Genomic DNA, 16,930 nt, shown 5'->3' on the forward strand with positions numbered 1-16,930 from the left:
TGGTAGCATATAATATCAAATGCGCTGTCAAAGTTTGTGGTTGTACACCACCAAAATCCTAATTCTACCTGCTAATTAGTATTATCAACAATAATAACATCAGTTACAGAATAACTAAAATGTCAATTAATAGTACCATTTTCCAGGTACCAGGAACGGAAAAGAGAGATCATATTTCTCCCATAATATCAACTCTTTACTGACTCCGTTAAATGCGGAACTTAAAATCCTTCTCCTCACATATAGTAATAAAAGTATATTTTTATTATATTACGTCAATAATATAATAATTATTGAGTAGAGAGCCAAACGGCTAAAATAGAGAGTCTTGGCACCCTCTCTACTTTTGAATTTGGCCTTGAAAGTTTTTATAACTCATAAAGTTAGAGCTTGGTCAGGTGACCCAGCACTAGACCACGCTTGCTGAGTGACTTCCCATATTAAACTTATTTAACAAATTATTTTAAATATTTTTTCTCCACTCAGCTCTTTTCACTCATGTATTGTATGTTATTAACTTCATCCGCTGGTCTGCTGTCCTTTGATCTTTCCAGTTGAGGCAGATGGCTGCTCTTCCACAGGCCTGGTTCTGATGGAGGTCTCTCCCTGTAAAAAGGAAGCTCTTCATCTCGCCCACGGGGGGGGGGATCCCTGATTGTTGGCATTTTCTGTCTAATATTGTAGTCTTTACCTTGCATTATAAAGCACCTTGAAGTGACTGTTGAAGTGATTTCAGTATAGCATATTCATACAGTTCAACTCACAAGCAACAAAGAAAAAGAATTTGCTTCTACAAGTTTATTTTGATACAAAGAAGCAGCTGTCCAAACAACAGTACATAAATGTGACAGCTGTTAGGCAGAAATTTTCTTCCGATTACTTCAATGTTGCACACTTGCGTGTTTATTCAGAAAACCCCAACTTTTAAATCCAGCTATCCTTCACTTACTGATGTAATAATGAAGTACTGAATACTTGGGGGGGGAGGGGGAGTGCTCTGCATCTATGCTTGTTTACATCATGTTCCACACACTTTGCATTAATTATGTGTCAGCCTAACACAGTAAGAAGGGAGAAGTGAAGAGCTCTAGTCACAGTTCTGGCACAGCGGTGTAAAACTTTAGAAGAGGCTTTCGACGTCACCCATTTCCACCACTACAGTCTTCAGCTGGGAGTAGTACTCGATGGTCACCTGGCCGTTCTCTCTGCCAAAGCCTGCAGGGATCAGGAGAGAACTGGTTAATTTACTGAGCAAATGCAGCATTTACCCAGACCATGAAAAGCTGACAGCATCTTACCCGACATCTTGTATCCTCCAAACGGCAACTCTATAGGGTTAATGTTGTAATTGTTGATAAAGCAGGTCCCTGCCTCCATACTCGCAGCCACGCGATGGGCTCGAGAAATGTCCCTGTAGGAGGAGGAAAAGAACCGACTTTTATACAGAGTGCAGTGAATTGGCCGCACTGTGGAGACCTTGAGCCACAGCCAACAGAAGGCAATAAACTCATTATCTTAAAACAGCAAGCCGTCAACAGTTGCACCACACTGCTGACTCGTGACAAACTGACCTGGTGAAGACCCCAGAGGCCAGTCCAAAGGTGGTGTTGTTGGCTCTCTTGATCACTTCTTCCTCCGTGTCAAAAGGCAAAACTGACATGACAGGGCCAAAAATCTCCTCCTTCACACAGGTCATGTCGTCTCTGCAGTTATCTGTGTCGAGAGACTTTGTGTGTTAAAAAACAAAGCTGAGTGTGCTGTACCACCATTAACCAAAGTGTTAGACATACCAAGTACGCATGGTGACATGAAATACCCCCCTTTCAGTTTGGGGTCACTGGGGACAAAGGGATCTCCTCCACAAAGCACTCTGGCTCCCTAGAAATAAATAAATAATTACAAGAGCTACATTAAAGATTCTTTGTGCTTAACTGAGAAACCACAAACTATTAAAGCCAATTCACTCCCTCTAATGAAAAGCACCTCTTTCTTGGCCTGACTGACAAATCCCAGCACTTTCTCCAGCTGTGGTTTGCTGATCAGAGCTCCCATCCTGGTGCTCTCGAGCAGGGGGTCACCAACAGGGATGGCCTTGGTCCTTTTGACTACCTCCTCTAGGAACTGTGGCATGATCTCCCGCTGCACAAACACTCTGGTCCCATTGCAGCACACCTGCATATTTCACCACAAAGTTAATACACCAAAACCTCCAAGAGTCTGTCTTGCATCAGGCTGCACAGTACACAAAAGTACAACGTACAGACTCACCTCTCCCTGTGTCAGGAAATTTGCCATTAGTGCCCCCTTCACTGCATTCTCCAGTTCGCAGTCTTTGAAGATGATGAGAGGAGATTTCCCTCCAAGCTCCAGAGTCACCTGCTTCACACTCTTTGCAGACATTTCCATGACCTGAAAGTAAAGAGAGCAGCCATGGTCTGTGGGCTTGTATAACAAAGTCACCTTTAGCTTAAAATAAAGCAGCAGATTTTTAAGGCTGGTTAGGGTGACCCTCCTCCACCCTGCAGGAGATCTCCAGAGCAGAACAAGGGCTACTGTTGTCACCTCCAGGGCGGTGTACTCTGAGTCTGTCCAAGTCATACAACATCCTGAAAGATGAAAAGGGAAGCCAATGCAGACTTAAGGATGAGGACTGATTTAGATTTCTGCAGAAAATCTTTGTAGAGCCTGCAGCATTAATGCTTGTTTGAGGTACATTATGTGTTAACTACAGTGTGTTTGTGTCCTGGTGTTTTATATGCTGAACCAGTTGACTGAAACAAAACACTGGGACTCTTATCCTCCCAGGTCCCCACTGCCTCTCTGCAGTCAGTTTTCTCTTTAGGGGCAAAGATATTTGTAACTGATATCGTTTCACTTCTTTGTACTTTCCCTCACGCCAGTTCCTATAACTTCAGTTCTCATTCCAGGAATTTGCTGAAATTTGATTCCATTTCTTTCTTATACTGAGATGATGACTGTTATTCTTTTATTGACAAGTTCAAAAATCGCAACTAGAAATGCACATGAGGAATCAACAGTTGCTAAACAGGCGAATCACAGTAGGTCAGGGCTGTGTCCCACAGGAGAATAAATACCCCAATACGTGACTCCAAAAGTGAGCCAATAACCCTACATTCCCATCTTTAATGTCCAAGTCCACAGCACTAAATTCAGTTTACAGCCTGGTTGAAAATAATAATGAGAAGAAGAAGAATAAAGAAGTCAATAATTCTTCTTAAACCGTTTCAGTTTTGGCAGCTTGCTAACTGCATTCTACCTGCTTGACTTCTGTCTTAAAACAAAACATCACAGCAGCAGACAAAATGCTAATGCTTAACATGGAGACATCACAGTGCCTATGTGCATCTATGTTCTAAACTAAAATATTCTATATTAGTAAACAGATCCCACTCCAATATTGGACAGGTCAAAAAACAAAACAAAGAACAAAATTTACTTTGAAGGTCATCAGTGTATCAGGGCAGCCCAATTACAGTCCATGTGTGGGAAACAATGCTGTACTGGTCTGTACCTTTTTGCCTGTAGGAACACTCCCCGTGAAAGAGACTTTAGCAACTTTTGGATGATGGCAGAGCAAGCTGCCGGTCTCTGCTCCACCTTGGACCACACAGAAAAGCCCATCAGGTACCCCAGCCTCTTTGTAGATCTCAGCCAGGATGACAGCAGTCACCGGAGCCATTGGAGAGGGTTTATATACCATGGCATTACCTAAAAAACACAACCACAATTAAATCCTGCAAGTTAAGGCCTGCAGAGCCATCTTTGTGAATGGTCACGAGACAAGACGAACAGATAGAAACAAACCGTACAACAGGCTGATTGATAGGAACGTGTGGTAGAATCCAGTATTAAACAGGCCAAAAGTAACGTTTTAAAAGAATAACATGTTCATCAGTGATGTGACAGAGGCTCTGTGGCTCTGCTGCATTATTTTTAGCAGGCTCTTCCTATTTTAAACTTCCAATCTATTGCTTTTCTCTCTCTACACTTGTTTTTCTCCACTCTTTTCTTGACCCTCACACTCGCACTAAGTTGCAGCTGACTGCTGTCCCTTCCTGGTTGTGTTGGACGGCTCTTCTTGTTAACAGACCCTCACCAAGTACTGCTCACTGAGGATGTCTTACTGTTTTTTTAAAATATGATATATAAACTTGTTCTCTGTTAAGCTATTCAAGCTAAGCACATGTAAAAGAACTAGTTTTTCAAATGTGCATATTTTAACAAAAAGACACAGACAAAGACGGACATTTGTCGTTTTTTTTTTTTCCCCACACATCTACGAAAAAGTATGTCTTCTCTAGTCTGTCTTGTTTCAGTCCCCTGCTCTCCTATATGTCGCAATCCTCTGTTGTGCAGATTACCGACAGCAGATGATACACATGCTATTATAAAACTCACCACACGCCAGAGCAGGAGCAGACTTCAATGTTGCAAGCAGGATAGGGAAGTTCCATGCACCGATTCCCACACACACACCAAGTGGCTCCCGTCTAGTGTAAGCAAATGCTCCTCCAGGGAGCTGGATATGCTGGCCTGCACCAAAATGACAGCACAATGTTAAAAACAATACCAAATGGAGGTTTTTGCAACTTTTGATAAACACAGAAGCATTGGTGCACCCACCCGCAAGTGTACCAGCCAGGCCGGCATAGTACTCAATGCTCTTCCAGGAAAAGTCTATATTTCCCAGAGCCTCAGTGATTGTTTTCCCATTGTTGATCACTTCCAGCTTTGCAAGTTTTTCCCTCCTTTCCTATTTTTTCAAAATACGCATAAAGGGAAAAAAAAGAACGATTTTAATTGAAGCTCTTCAGTAATTATGTGGAACAAGATGTTTTGTTTTAAGATTGTATTGTCTCTTTGTCATTGCATAGACACAAAAAAGGTTAAATTGATCCAAATGGTTTCCCTCAAAAATGAAAATAGCAAACGTTATTTCAATCCATAAAAAGGAGAGAGAGAGATGTCAATTTACCAATTACAGGCCAATATCACTACTCCCACAGTTCTCTAAAAATTTAGAAAAGTTATTTGTTAATAGACTTGATAAATATATTGAGAAGCATAATCTCCTAAGTAATAACCAATATGGCTTTAGAGCGAAAAGGTCCACTTGGATGGCAGTGATGGAACTTGTTGAAGGGATATCTACTGCAATAGATCATAACGAATATACTGTTGGTGTTTTTATAGACTTAAAAAAGGCGTTTGATACAATTGATCATCCATCCATCTTCATCTGCTTTATCCGGGGCCGGGTTGCGGGGGCAGCAGCCTAAGCACAATTGATCATTCTATATTATTGAATAAACTAGAGAGATATGGTATAAGAGGGATGTCATACAAGTGGATGAAAAGTTACTTGGATGACAGATTTCAATATGTCGAAATCAATAATGTAAAATCTAATCAGTTGACGGTAACTTGTGGCGTTCCTCAGGGCTCTGTGCTGGGCCCTAAATTATTCTTTATATCTCTATCTATCTATCTCTGTAATGTGTATTGTTTGCTGATGATACCACTCTGTATTGCTCAGGTAAAAACCTAGAACAGCTTCTGACTACAGTGGAAAAGGAGTTATTTATATCAATACAGTTTTTTAATATATTTAAGTTATCATTAAATATAAACAAAACAAAATGTATTATTTTTGGCACTAGACAAATGAAAAATGTATCTAAAATCAGGGTTAATGGAATTGAAATTGAAAGTACATGAAAATAAATTTCTTGGAGTGATAATTGATGATAAGCTTAGCTGGAAGTCACATATAAACCATGTGAAAACAAAAATGTCAAAAACCATTGCTATTCTCTCCAAAACAAAGCATGTCCTGAACAAGAAATCATTATACACACTTTATTGTACTCTGTTGCTTCCATATATGACTTACTGTCTGGAGATATGGGGTAATGCATATAAAACAAATACTCTTCCTATTTTCAAGTTACAAAAAAACTGAATACCCTGAATTTTTAAGATTTAGTTGAATGCTGGCACAGATAATGTATAAAACACAAAATAACTTGCTTTGCCGCAGTACTCAGAAGCTGTTTAAAGTCAGAGAGAGTCAATATGACTTAAGGGGAACAGATTTCTTTAAAAAGAAAAAGAGAAGGACAAACATAAAGCAGAGATGTGTTTCTGTTTTCCTTGTTTAAAAATAGAGTATTAGAAAAATATAAAGAAGAATGAAAAGAGCAAAAATAATAATGCTGAAACCCTTGGTTGTTTTGCTTTGATTATTTTAATGAAATTTAATTTAATGTAGTTACTCATCTAAGGTGCAAAGTTAGTTTTGTTTTTTGTTTGTTTTGTTTTATTCTTTGCTTTCAGCTCTATGTACATGAGCTGCATGCTAAAAGATCTTTTGTTAAAAGTGTTGGCGTAATAAGCATATGCTTCAGCCAATACCTTTTGATTAGCCTTGTCTCATGCTTTCTTGCTTTGTGGTAATCTTTATTCTGTATTCACTGAGATATTTGAATGCTAATCAATAATTTAAATAAATAAAAAATTCAATAAAATTTAAATTTTAGCTAGAAGGCTCCAAGGTCAAATGGCTGGCTGGAACAACAATTTCTCCCAAACTGTGCTGTGACTGTCTGACACTATCCTTAAAAGGCCACCTGTGTCGGCTGGTGAAAGACCCCACGCACGCACGCACGCACGCACACACACACGGCAGGTCTGTGTCCCGCGCTGGAGCATAGCTGCAGGACAGGATGGCTGTTGTCTACACTGGCTCACTCCTTCATACCCCCCACCCATGTCACGCCCTTTTTACATGGTGTAAGATGTGAAGATCCATGTGCTTTTCTGTGCTGAGCTGTTTTTTGGGGGTTTTTTTGTACTGTTCTCAAACTGCTCTCCCACTGGGAACGCAGTTTGAGCAGAGATCTTTTTCTCTCCTCTTGTCCCTGATGTTGGGTATTTCTCTTTGTTTCTCTTACATTCTACCTCTCTCTGACCTGTCTTCCCAATGTGAATGTTTGTGCTATGTATGGTTGAAAGGAGTCCAGTTTTACTGCAGGTAAATGTGTGACATGCAACAAGGCCAGCAGTGGAGGGAGGGGTGCATTTTAATGAATAACTAATGTCTTATTGCAGCCTTCCAACAGTCAACTCCAATTTATATTGCACAAACACTGAACTAGACAGTTTCCTGGACTGCTGGTTGTTGTTACACAACAGCTTGGCCGCCTCACCCTCATAATGCGAGCAGCCTCCAACATCACCCGAGCCCTCTCCATGCCTGCCATCTTGCTCCACTTCTGGTAAGCGGCGTAGGCACTCTGTATGGCTTCGTCCACCTCCTCAGCCCCACAGGGCACCATCTGACACAGGACCCGGCCTGCAGAGACCAGAAGAACACCAGGTTACAGAGCTGAGCTACGAATGAAAAGCGAGCTGGGCTCCTCTACATCATGCATTTTTCTGTGCATCAAATCTCTTATCTAACAATTGACATTTTTAACCTGAATCAGTAAATACACCCTCACTAACAGTAGTGATCTTCTTTGTGCAACATTAAAATGTAAAACAGACCCTTGCATTGTTTAATCTTCAGAAATGTTTATGCCTGCCTGTCATTACTGTGCATATCCCTAACCTTTATAACCTGAAAGCATGAAATCCAGTTAACTTTATACTAATATCAAGTAAAGGGGGAAAAAACAGCCCTTTGTTTGTCTACTAGTCTGCACATAGTTAAGGCAAAATGTCTATGTTACAATACTTAACAGAAGTCTGAGCAGAATCTGAGCGTTTCAAATATATTTCAGAAAAACCGCAGGCCTTTAAACCACCGTCACTTGTTTTCCCCAGAATACGTGTCCTTAGCAGGAGCACTAAGGCTAAAGCAGATTTTAAAGAGCAGTATATTCACCAGTTGCAGGCTCAAACACGGGCTCAGCGTTTTTCTCCTGCCTGGGTTTCACTCGTTTTCCACCCCAGAAGTTCAGAGGCTCCGTGACAACCACGGTCCCCGTCGAGGCTCCGGGCATCGAGTCGAGGGTTGACTGGGCCATTTCCAGATGCAAAGCGCCTGCAGGGATACAGGGAAGGATGTTTCAAAGCTGGAAAACAGATGTGCAAAATGTGCAACTCAGGACAAGCGATCTAAACTGGTCGCTCCCTTTGCTAGCGTGAAGCTAGCACGGACATTAAGTTAACTAAAGTTGCACGAGAGAAACAGCGCGTGCACATTTTAAATATGAAAGCAACAAAATAAAATAGCTGAAGTTTTACCGCATATGCTCCCGCAGAAGGACTGGAAAAGGCTCTTCACAGTCTATTTCAACACCACGCCTCCTTCATGCTACCACCCCGTATTTCTGCTGACTCACTCACTTCTGCTGTTAAAACACAAGGTGTTAAAGGAACCAGCAGCAGAATTTTTGGTGCAACTCGCCCCCCCCCCCCAAAAGAAAGTCTGTCCACTATAAGACAGAGGAGCATTAATTATTTTAATCATATTCAGGTTACCACAAAGAGTTTTTTCATTTAGTTGAACTTGAAATGTTTGTCAGTAGGTAAACAATTAGTATTATACAGTCAGAAATATCAAGTTATTCTTAATACTACAGACTTGCAATGTATAAGTTGTCCTAACAGTCATCTTAAGTAAGCTTTACTTAGTTTTTTTTTGAGGCAACGAGTTTCCTCAATTTTTTTTAGTTCTGGGAACTAATTAGATTTTACAGTGTGTGTGTAGCTGTCCATACCTCAACGTTACAAAAGCACAACCACTGTCCACACCCCAACCACACCTCACCTCACAGTAAATGATCATTTCCATTTTAAGCATTTCCAAATGATCATTTTCCATACTGCCAGTATAAATATACACAGTATACTGCCATCACTACAATATAGATGTTTTACACACTCCTTTTGTTGTTGACATTTACAGGCTGTGTGCAAAAGGCCACACTCTTCATATTCATGCCAACTAATATTTTTACGTCCAGTAGGTGTCCTACTAGAGCAAATTAAGCTTCAAGAAGCTTTGCGCTGGGGTGAACCAATTGGATGACAAGCTTCAGTGCTTCATGAAGCTTCATCTGCCCATCACTACTAATTACAATGCCAAATTACAACTTGGCCTATGGCATCAATTAGTGCACAAATGGCATCAATTAGAGCACAAATATACATAAACTATCAAGTTACAGTCAAATACATGAAAATAATACGAGCTGCGCTCAAGAGAAGGTTTTGCCTCATGCTCATACCTTTCTGCTCATCAACATCAGGTACCGTGAACAGGTGAGTGCAACCACATTTATCATCTACCACACTCATGAGACACGCCCCACACCCGTGCACCAAATACAGCGAGTCCATTTAAACCAACCCACTTAGTCAAAAAAGGAACAACTCATATGGCTCCTACACCAGGGTCAGCAACCTTTAAGACCCAAAGAGCCATTTGGACCCGGTTTCCACGCAAAATAAAACGCTGGGAGCCGCAAATACTTTTTGACATCTAAAATGAAGATAACACTGTATATATTGTTTTTTACCTTTATTGCTTTGTGTGAACAACTAAGGTGTGTTGCTTATGAAATCCATGAAGTGCTACAGAGAAAATTACATTTTATTTCTGTAATTAACACATTTTGAACTCAAAGAAATATAACAAAAGGAAAGACACCCAGCTGAACTAAAATGATCCATGTAGCACCCTTATATCGCCTTTGGGCTTTTGGAGCCTTGACCTGACTTTTAAAATAATAATTGGAAAAAAAGCACTATGGTGCTAAAAGATGAAAAATACTGCCTAAATATGTATTTTACCAGGTTAATGTGTGTGGTCGGGTGCGGTCTGCAGCACCGCTGCAGGGGAGGCGGACGTACCTGAGCGGCACCCGCAATCACGCCTCGCCGCCTTAACGTCTGTGCCATCTATGCTGTTGTGTTGGTGTGTGTCGGGTTGTGAGCTGAAAAGCTACAGCCTGCTGTATGCGTACAGCAACCGTGTGTGAAAAGTGGTCAATAAAGAGATGCTGAAAAGCATGTTCATGGAAACATCGTCGGGTCTGCCGTGATATCTTTACAATGGGACTTCTGCTCCTGAACCTTTGCGCACAGCGTCTGCAAATCGGGGCAGGACTGTAAGCTGTCATCTGTGAGGCGTGAGCGGTGTTTGTTTTTAACATAGTTCACGGTGGAGAACAGCTGCTGACATAATGTGGATCCGAAGATCCATAACTGGCCTACCTGGGGTTGAAAGTCTCGATAAAAGCACGACGTTTCGGCGGGTACACCGGCTTCCGCGAGTGTGACGCTTATTTTGAGCGATGAACAAAATAATAAAATCTGATTTTATTTTTATATTTCAATGTCACAATAATCTTCCAATTTGGAACTACAAGTTAAAAAAAACTAACATAAATAAAATACACTTCAGCTAAATACTTCTAATTTATTTCCCGAAACCACGCGGAGCCGCAGTATAAGACTAAAGAGCCGTTTTTCTTATTGCTGGTGTTTTCTTAAGTTGCAGTCCGTTTGGCATCTCAGGGCCACCGTAGTATAGCATTCACCTCACAAGCAACAAAGAAAAAGAATTTGCTTCTACAATTTATTTTGATACAAAGGAGCAGCTGTCCAAACAACAGTACAAAGAAGTCTTCCTCTAATGCTGGTTCCATCGTTGCACACTTGTGTTTCCTCAGAAAACCCCAACTTTTAAATCCAGCTATCCTTCACTTACTGATGTAATAATGAAGTACTGAATACTTGGGGGGGGAGGGGGAGTGCTCTGCATCTATGCTTGTTTACATCATGTTCCACACACTTTGCATTAATTATGTGTCAGCCTAACACAGTAAGAAGGGAGAAGTGAAGAGCTCTAGTCACAGTTCTGGCACAGCGGTGTAAAACTTTAGAAGAGGCTTTCGACGTCACCCATTTCCACCACTACAGTCTTCAGCTGGGAGTAGTACTCGATGGTCACCTGGCCGTTCTCTCTGCCAAAGCCTGCAGGGATCAGGAGAGAACTGGTTAATTTACTGAGCAAATGCAGCATTTACCCAGACCATGAAAAGCTGACAGCATCTTACCCGACATCTTGTATCCTCCAAACGGCACCTCTACAGGGCTGATGTTGTAATTGTTGATAAAGCAGGTCCCTGCCTCCAGGTTCTCAGCCACGCGATGGGCTCGAGAAATGTCCCTGTAGGAGGAGGAAAAGAACCGACTTTTATACAGAGAAAAGCAGTCGGTATGCAACTTGAAATTGCTACTGTGCAGTGAATTGGCCGCACTGTGGAGACCTTGAGCCACAGCCAACAGAAGGCAATAAACTCATTATCTTAAAAGAGCAAGCCGTCAACAGTTGCACCACACTGCTGACTCACAACAAACTGACCTGGTGAAGACCCCAGAGGCCAGTCCAAAGGTGGTGTTGTTGGCTCTCTTGATCACTTCTTCCTCCGTGTCAAAAGGCAAAACGGACATGACAGGGCCAAAAATCTCCTCCTTCACACAGGTCATGTCGTCTCTGCAGTTATCTGTGTCGAGAGACTTTGTGTGTTAAAAAACAAAGCTGAGTGTGCTGTACCACCATTAACCAAAGTGTTAGACATACCAAGTACGCATGGTGACATGAAATATCCCCCTTTCAGTTTGGGGTCACTGGGGACAAAGGGATCTCCTCCACAAAGCACTCTGGCTCCCTAGAAATAAATAAATAATTACAAGAGCTACGTTAAAGAACACCCACAGTAATACAGATTCTTTGTGCTTAACTGAGAAACCACAAACTATTAAAGCCAATTCACTCCCTCTAATGAAAAGCACCTCTTTCTTGGCCTGACTGACAAATCCCAGCACTTTCTCCAGCTGTGGTTTGCTGATCAGAGCTCCCATCCTGGTGCTCTCGAGCAGGGGGTCACCAACAGGGATGGCCTTGGTCCTTTTGACTACCTCCTCTAGGAACTGTGGCATGATCTCCCGCTGCACAAACACTCTGGTCCCATTGCAGCACACCTGCATATTTCACCACAAAGTTAATAAAACAAAACCTCCAAGAGTCTGTCTTGCATCAGGCTGCACAGTACACAAAAGTACAACGTACAGACTCACCTGTCCCTGTGTCAGGAAATTTGCCATTAGTGCCCCCTTCACTGCATTCTCCAGTTCGCAGTCTTTGAAGATGATGAGAGGAGATTTCCCTCCAAGCTCCAGAGTCACCTGCTTCACACTCTTTGCAGACATTTCCATGACCTGAAAGTAAAGAGAGCAGCCATGGTCTGTGGGCTTGTATAACAAAGTCACCTTTAGCTTAAAATAAAACAGCAGATCTTTAAGGCTGGTTAGGGTGACCCTCCTCCACCCTGCAGGAGATCTCATGAGCAGAACATGAGATCATGAGTTGTCACCTCCAGGGCGGTGTACTCTGAGTCTGTCCAATTCATACAACATCCTGAAAGATGAACAGTGAAGCCAATGCAGACTTAAGGATGAGGACTGATTTAGATTTCTGCAGAAAATCTTTGTAGAGCCTGCAGCATTAATGCTTGTTTGAGGTACATTATGTGTTAACTACAGTGTGTTTGCGTCCTGGTGTTTTATATGCAGTACTTTTATCCTCCTGGGTCCCCACTGCCTCTCTGCAGTCAGTTTTCTTTTTAGGGGCAAACATATTTGTAACGGACATCGTTTCACTTCTTTGTACATTCCGTCATGTCAGTTCCTATAACTTCAGTTCTCGTTCCAGGAATTTGAGAAAATTGGATGCTACGCTTTTTTTCTTTCTTATACTGAGATCATGACTGTTATTCTCTCATTGACAAGTTCAAAAATTGTAACTTGAAATGCACATGAGGAATCAACAGTTGTTGAACAGGCCAATCACAATAGCGGTATAGCTAGTAAAGCAATATAGCAAGTGAGTATAGCAAGATAACTCCTGACACCAATTGTATGCATGCATGTGGAAACTTATCACAAGTGGGCCTGAAGTTTTATTGCACCTTCACAGAAGGTTCATTGTAGACTTGAAGATCTGCATCGGCGGCCACAATTCAGAGATCACCCTAGTGTTTGATTGGAGTGGTTCTCTTCATATTGAAATATGTTATTAAACTCACTTCAACTAATGCTCACCGAGGTGTTTGCAGGTTATTGTTAAAATTTCCATAACACTACATTTCTAGGGAGGTGCAAATCAGGTCGCACTGTAGGATTTTAGAGGGGTTTGTGGTTCCAATATAGTTACGGTGTAGATTTCCCCACAGGAGTATAAATACCCAATAAGTGAGTCCAAAAGGGAGCATCCTAAATTCCCATGTTTAAATGTCCAAGTCCACAGCACTAAATTCAGTTTACAGCCTGGTTGAAAAAAAAACAAAAAAAAAAACATAAATAAATGAAATAAAATATATAATACTAATAATAATAATAATAATATTAATAATAATAATAGTTCAGTGTATCTGGGCAGCCCAACTACAGTCCATGTGTGGGAAACAATGCTGTACTGGTCTGTACCTTTTTGCCTGTAGGAACACTCCCCGTGAAAGAGACTTTAGCAACTTTTGGATGATGGCAGAGCAAGCTGCCGGTCTCTGCTCCACCTTGGACCACACAGAAAAGCCCATCAGGTACCCCAGCCTCTTTGTAGATCTCAGCCAGGATGACAGCAGTCACCGGAGTCATTGGAGAGGGTTTATATACCATGGCATTACCTAAAAAACACAACCACAATTAAATCCTGCAAAGCTATCTTTGTGAATGGTCACATGAAACAAGACAAACAGACAGGAACAAGCTGTACAACAGGTGGATTGATAGGACTAGTGTTCATCAGTGATGTGACAGAGGCTCTGTGGCTCTGCTACATTATCTTTAGCAGGCTCTTCCCATTTTAAACTGCCAATCTTTTGCTTTTGTCTCTCTCACTCTTGTTTTTCTCCACTCTTTTCTTGCCTCTCACACTCGCAGCAAGTTGAAGCTGATGGCTCTTCTTGTTAATGGACCCTCACCAATTACTGCTCACTGAAGATGTCCTACTGTTTTTTTTTCTTTTTCTTTTTTTTAAAAAATATGATATAAACCTGTTCTCTGTTAAGACAAAGAGGGACATTTGCCGTTTTGTCTCTGCCCCCTCCCCCCCACATCTATGAAAAAGTATGTCTTCTCTAGTCTGTCTTGTTTCAGTCCCCTGCTCTCCTATATGTCGCAATCCTCTGTTGTGCAGATTACTGACAGCAGATGATACACATGCTATTATAAAACTCACCACATGCCAGAGCAGGAGCAGATTTCAGTGATGCAATCTGGAAAGGGTAGTTCCATGCACCGATTCCCACACACACACCAAGTGGCTCCCGTCTAGTGTAAGCAAATGCTCCTCCAGGGAGCTGGATGTGCTGGCCTGCACCAAAATGACAGCACAATGTTAAAAACAATACCAAATGGAGGTTTTTGCACCTTTTGACAAACACAGAAGCATTGGTGCACCCACCCGCAAGTGTACCAGCCAGGCCGGCATAGTACTCAATGCTCTGCCAGGCAATGTCAATATCCACCAGAGCCTCAATGATGGATTTCCCATTGTTGATCACTTCCAGCTTTGCAATTTTTTCCCTCCTTTCCTATTTTTTTAACATGCATAAAGGGAAAAAAAAAGCATGGAAGTATTTTAATTGACACTCATCAGTAATTTTGTGGAACAAGATGTCTTGTTTTAAGATTATGCAATGACCGAGAGACAATAGAGACACACAAAAGGTTAAATTGGTTCAAATGTAGGCCAGCAGAGAAGGGAGGGGTGCATTTTAATGAATAACTAATGTCTTATTGCAGGCTTCCAACAGTCAAGTCCAATTTATATTGCACAAACACTGAACTAGACAGTTTCCTGGACTGCTGGTTGTTGTTACACAACAGCTTGGCCGTCTCACCCTGATAATGCGAGCAGCCTCCAACATCACCCGAGCCCTCTCCATGCCTGCCATCTTGCTCCACTTCTGGTAGGCGGCATAGGCACTCTGTATGGCTTCGTCCACCTCCTCAGCCCCACAGGGCACCATCTGACACAGGACCCGGCCTGCAGAGACCAGAAGAACACCAGGTTACAGAGCTCTACACCATGCATTTTTCTTTTTTTCTATTTTTTGTTTTTTTGTTTTTTTTTGTATCAAATCTCTTTTCAATTTATAACAATTGACATTTTTAACCTGAATCAGTAAAAACACCCTCACTAACAGTAGTGATCTTCTTTGTGCAACATTAAAATGTAAAACAGACCCTTGCATTGTTTAATCTTCAGAAATGTTTATGCCTGCCTGTCATTACTGTGCATATCCCTAACCTTTATAACCTGAAAGCATGAAATCCAATTAACTTTATACTAATATCAAGTAAAGGGGGAAAAAACAGCCCTTTGTTTGTCTACTAGTCTGCACATAGTTAAGGCAAAATGTCTATGTTACAATACTTAACAGAAGTCTGAGCAGAATCTGAGCGTTTCAAATATATTTCAGAAAAACCGCAGGCCTTTAAACCACCGTCACTTGTTTTCCCCAGAATACGTGTCCTTAGCAGGAGCACTAAGGCTAAAGCAGATTTTAAAGAGCAGTATATTCACCAGTTGCAGGCTCAAACACGGGCTCAGCGTTTTTCTCCTGCCTGGGTTTCACTCGTTTTCCACCCCAGAAGTTCAGAGGCTCCGTGACAACCACGGTCCCCGTCGAGGCTCCGGGCATCGAGTCGAGGGTTGACTGGGCCATTTCCAGATGCAAAGCGCCTGCAGGGAATTATGTAGCAAAGTTATAAAACAGATGCGCAACTTAGGACAAGTGATCGAAACTGGTCGCTCCCTTTGCTAACGTGAAGCTAGCACGGACATTAAGTTAGCTAAACTTGCACAAGAAAAGCAGCGCGCGCAGATTTTAAATATGATAGCAGACAAGTAAAAGTAGCTGAAGTTTTACCGCTTATGCTCCCGCAGGACTGGAAATGAAGGCAGACGCTAATCACCTTCACGCCCGTTTAGCAGCCAGAAGACCACGCCTTCTTCTGTTACACACTCCGAGTAGAGGTCAAAAAAACAACCGTAAAAATTTATGCAGGTCTGTTTTTAAAACAAGATGATTTATTAGTTAATACTGGCAGCGTAACGGGTGCAAAGATTAAAATATCCAGCAGCAGAATTAAAGACATTATAAATGAGAGATGTGTTAATTAGAGCAGGATTAAAAAGCTCTATATAAAAGTACTGTTCAGACTATTTTTAAGTGTTTAAAATACTTTGAGAATTTCATTAATGTATTTATCTACTTGTTAGCAAATTTATGAAAGGAGCAAGAACTGATGTTTGATGTTTTTGCCGTTCCTTTAATTTCTGCCCAGATTGTGGCATCTTGCTTGTTTCATACAACCATGAAATGTATCCACAGCATGTGTGGAGTTTACCCGTGCAAAACTGAATGCACTGATAATTTAATAAGGTGGAGACCTGCTCTGTAATGTAATATCCCAGAGTTCACTTTTCGGGACCTCAGATTGTATGCAAAACATGACCGCGGCTTCTGATTGGTGCTTTAAACCTGCACGTTTTCTTAAAGCCAGCAGGAAGTGACTCCTGAATATGCATAAAGAAGCCAGTTACTGCATATAGAAGTCGATGGGGAGGGAAAACCATCATCCTACTCAATGTACAACTTCAGTAAACACTTTTCTTGATGATTTAATGGGCTTCAAATTACTTGACAATAACTAGTAAGATTTTAAATGGGAAGGATAGTTTTTGTGCTACATCCCACAATTTTTTGTTTCAACTTTTAATCACTGACAGTTAAAAAAAAAAAGATCTGATTGATTTAGTTCAGCAGCATCTGCATACTCTTGTTTGTTTTCCCTTAAAAATATCTTGTTCACTCAAATGAGTTTCACT

At 41.4% G+C, this 16,930-nt stretch overlaps 2 protein-coding genes across 2 annotated transcripts; both read right to left on the bottom strand.

Moving 5' to 3' along the window:
• Positions 1 to 783: 783 nt before the first annotated feature.
• On the bottom strand, positions 784 to 8,378 carry LOC101486789 (4-trimethylaminobutyraldehyde dehydrogenase). The gene is made up of 12 exons (XM_014414241.3): positions 8,272 to 8,378; positions 7,910 to 8,068; positions 7,230 to 7,375; positions 4,645 to 4,774; positions 4,420 to 4,554; positions 3,533 to 3,729; positions 2,269 to 2,409; positions 1,984 to 2,172; positions 1,791 to 1,878; positions 1,572 to 1,713; positions 1,299 to 1,411; positions 784 to 1,215 (listed from the first exon to the last, which is right to left on the bottom strand). Exons 2-12 carry the CDS (start codon positions 8,049 to 8,051, stop codon positions 1,121 to 1,123), a joined length of 1,518 nt encoding a protein of 505 aa, XP_014269727.2. The 5' UTR covers positions 8,052 to 8,068; positions 8,272 to 8,378; the 3' UTR covers positions 784 to 1,120.
• Positions 8,379 to 10,595: 2,217 nt separating this feature from the next.
• On the bottom strand, positions 10,596 to 16,075 carry LOC106676834 (4-trimethylaminobutyraldehyde dehydrogenase). The gene is made up of 12 exons (XM_014414242.3): positions 15,969 to 16,075; positions 15,623 to 15,781; positions 14,937 to 15,082; positions 14,498 to 14,627; positions 14,273 to 14,407; positions 13,522 to 13,718; positions 12,115 to 12,255; positions 11,830 to 12,018; positions 11,618 to 11,705; positions 11,399 to 11,540; positions 11,091 to 11,203; positions 10,596 to 11,007 (listed from the first exon to the last, which is right to left on the bottom strand). The coding sequence occupies exons 2-12, from the start codon at positions 15,762 to 15,764 to the stop codon at positions 10,913 to 10,915; spliced, it is 1,518 nt and encodes a 505-aa protein (XP_014269728.1). The 5' UTR covers positions 15,765 to 15,781; positions 15,969 to 16,075; the 3' UTR covers positions 10,596 to 10,912.
• Between the last annotated feature and the right edge of the window lie 855 nt (positions 16,076 to 16,930).

Source organism: Maylandia zebra, linkage group LG23 (genome assembly GCF_041146795.1).
Source record: "Maylandia zebra isolate NMK-2024a linkage group LG23, Mzebra_GT3a, whole genome shotgun sequence".
NCBI lineage: Eukaryota > Metazoa > Chordata > Actinopteri > Cichliformes > Cichlidae > Maylandia > Maylandia zebra.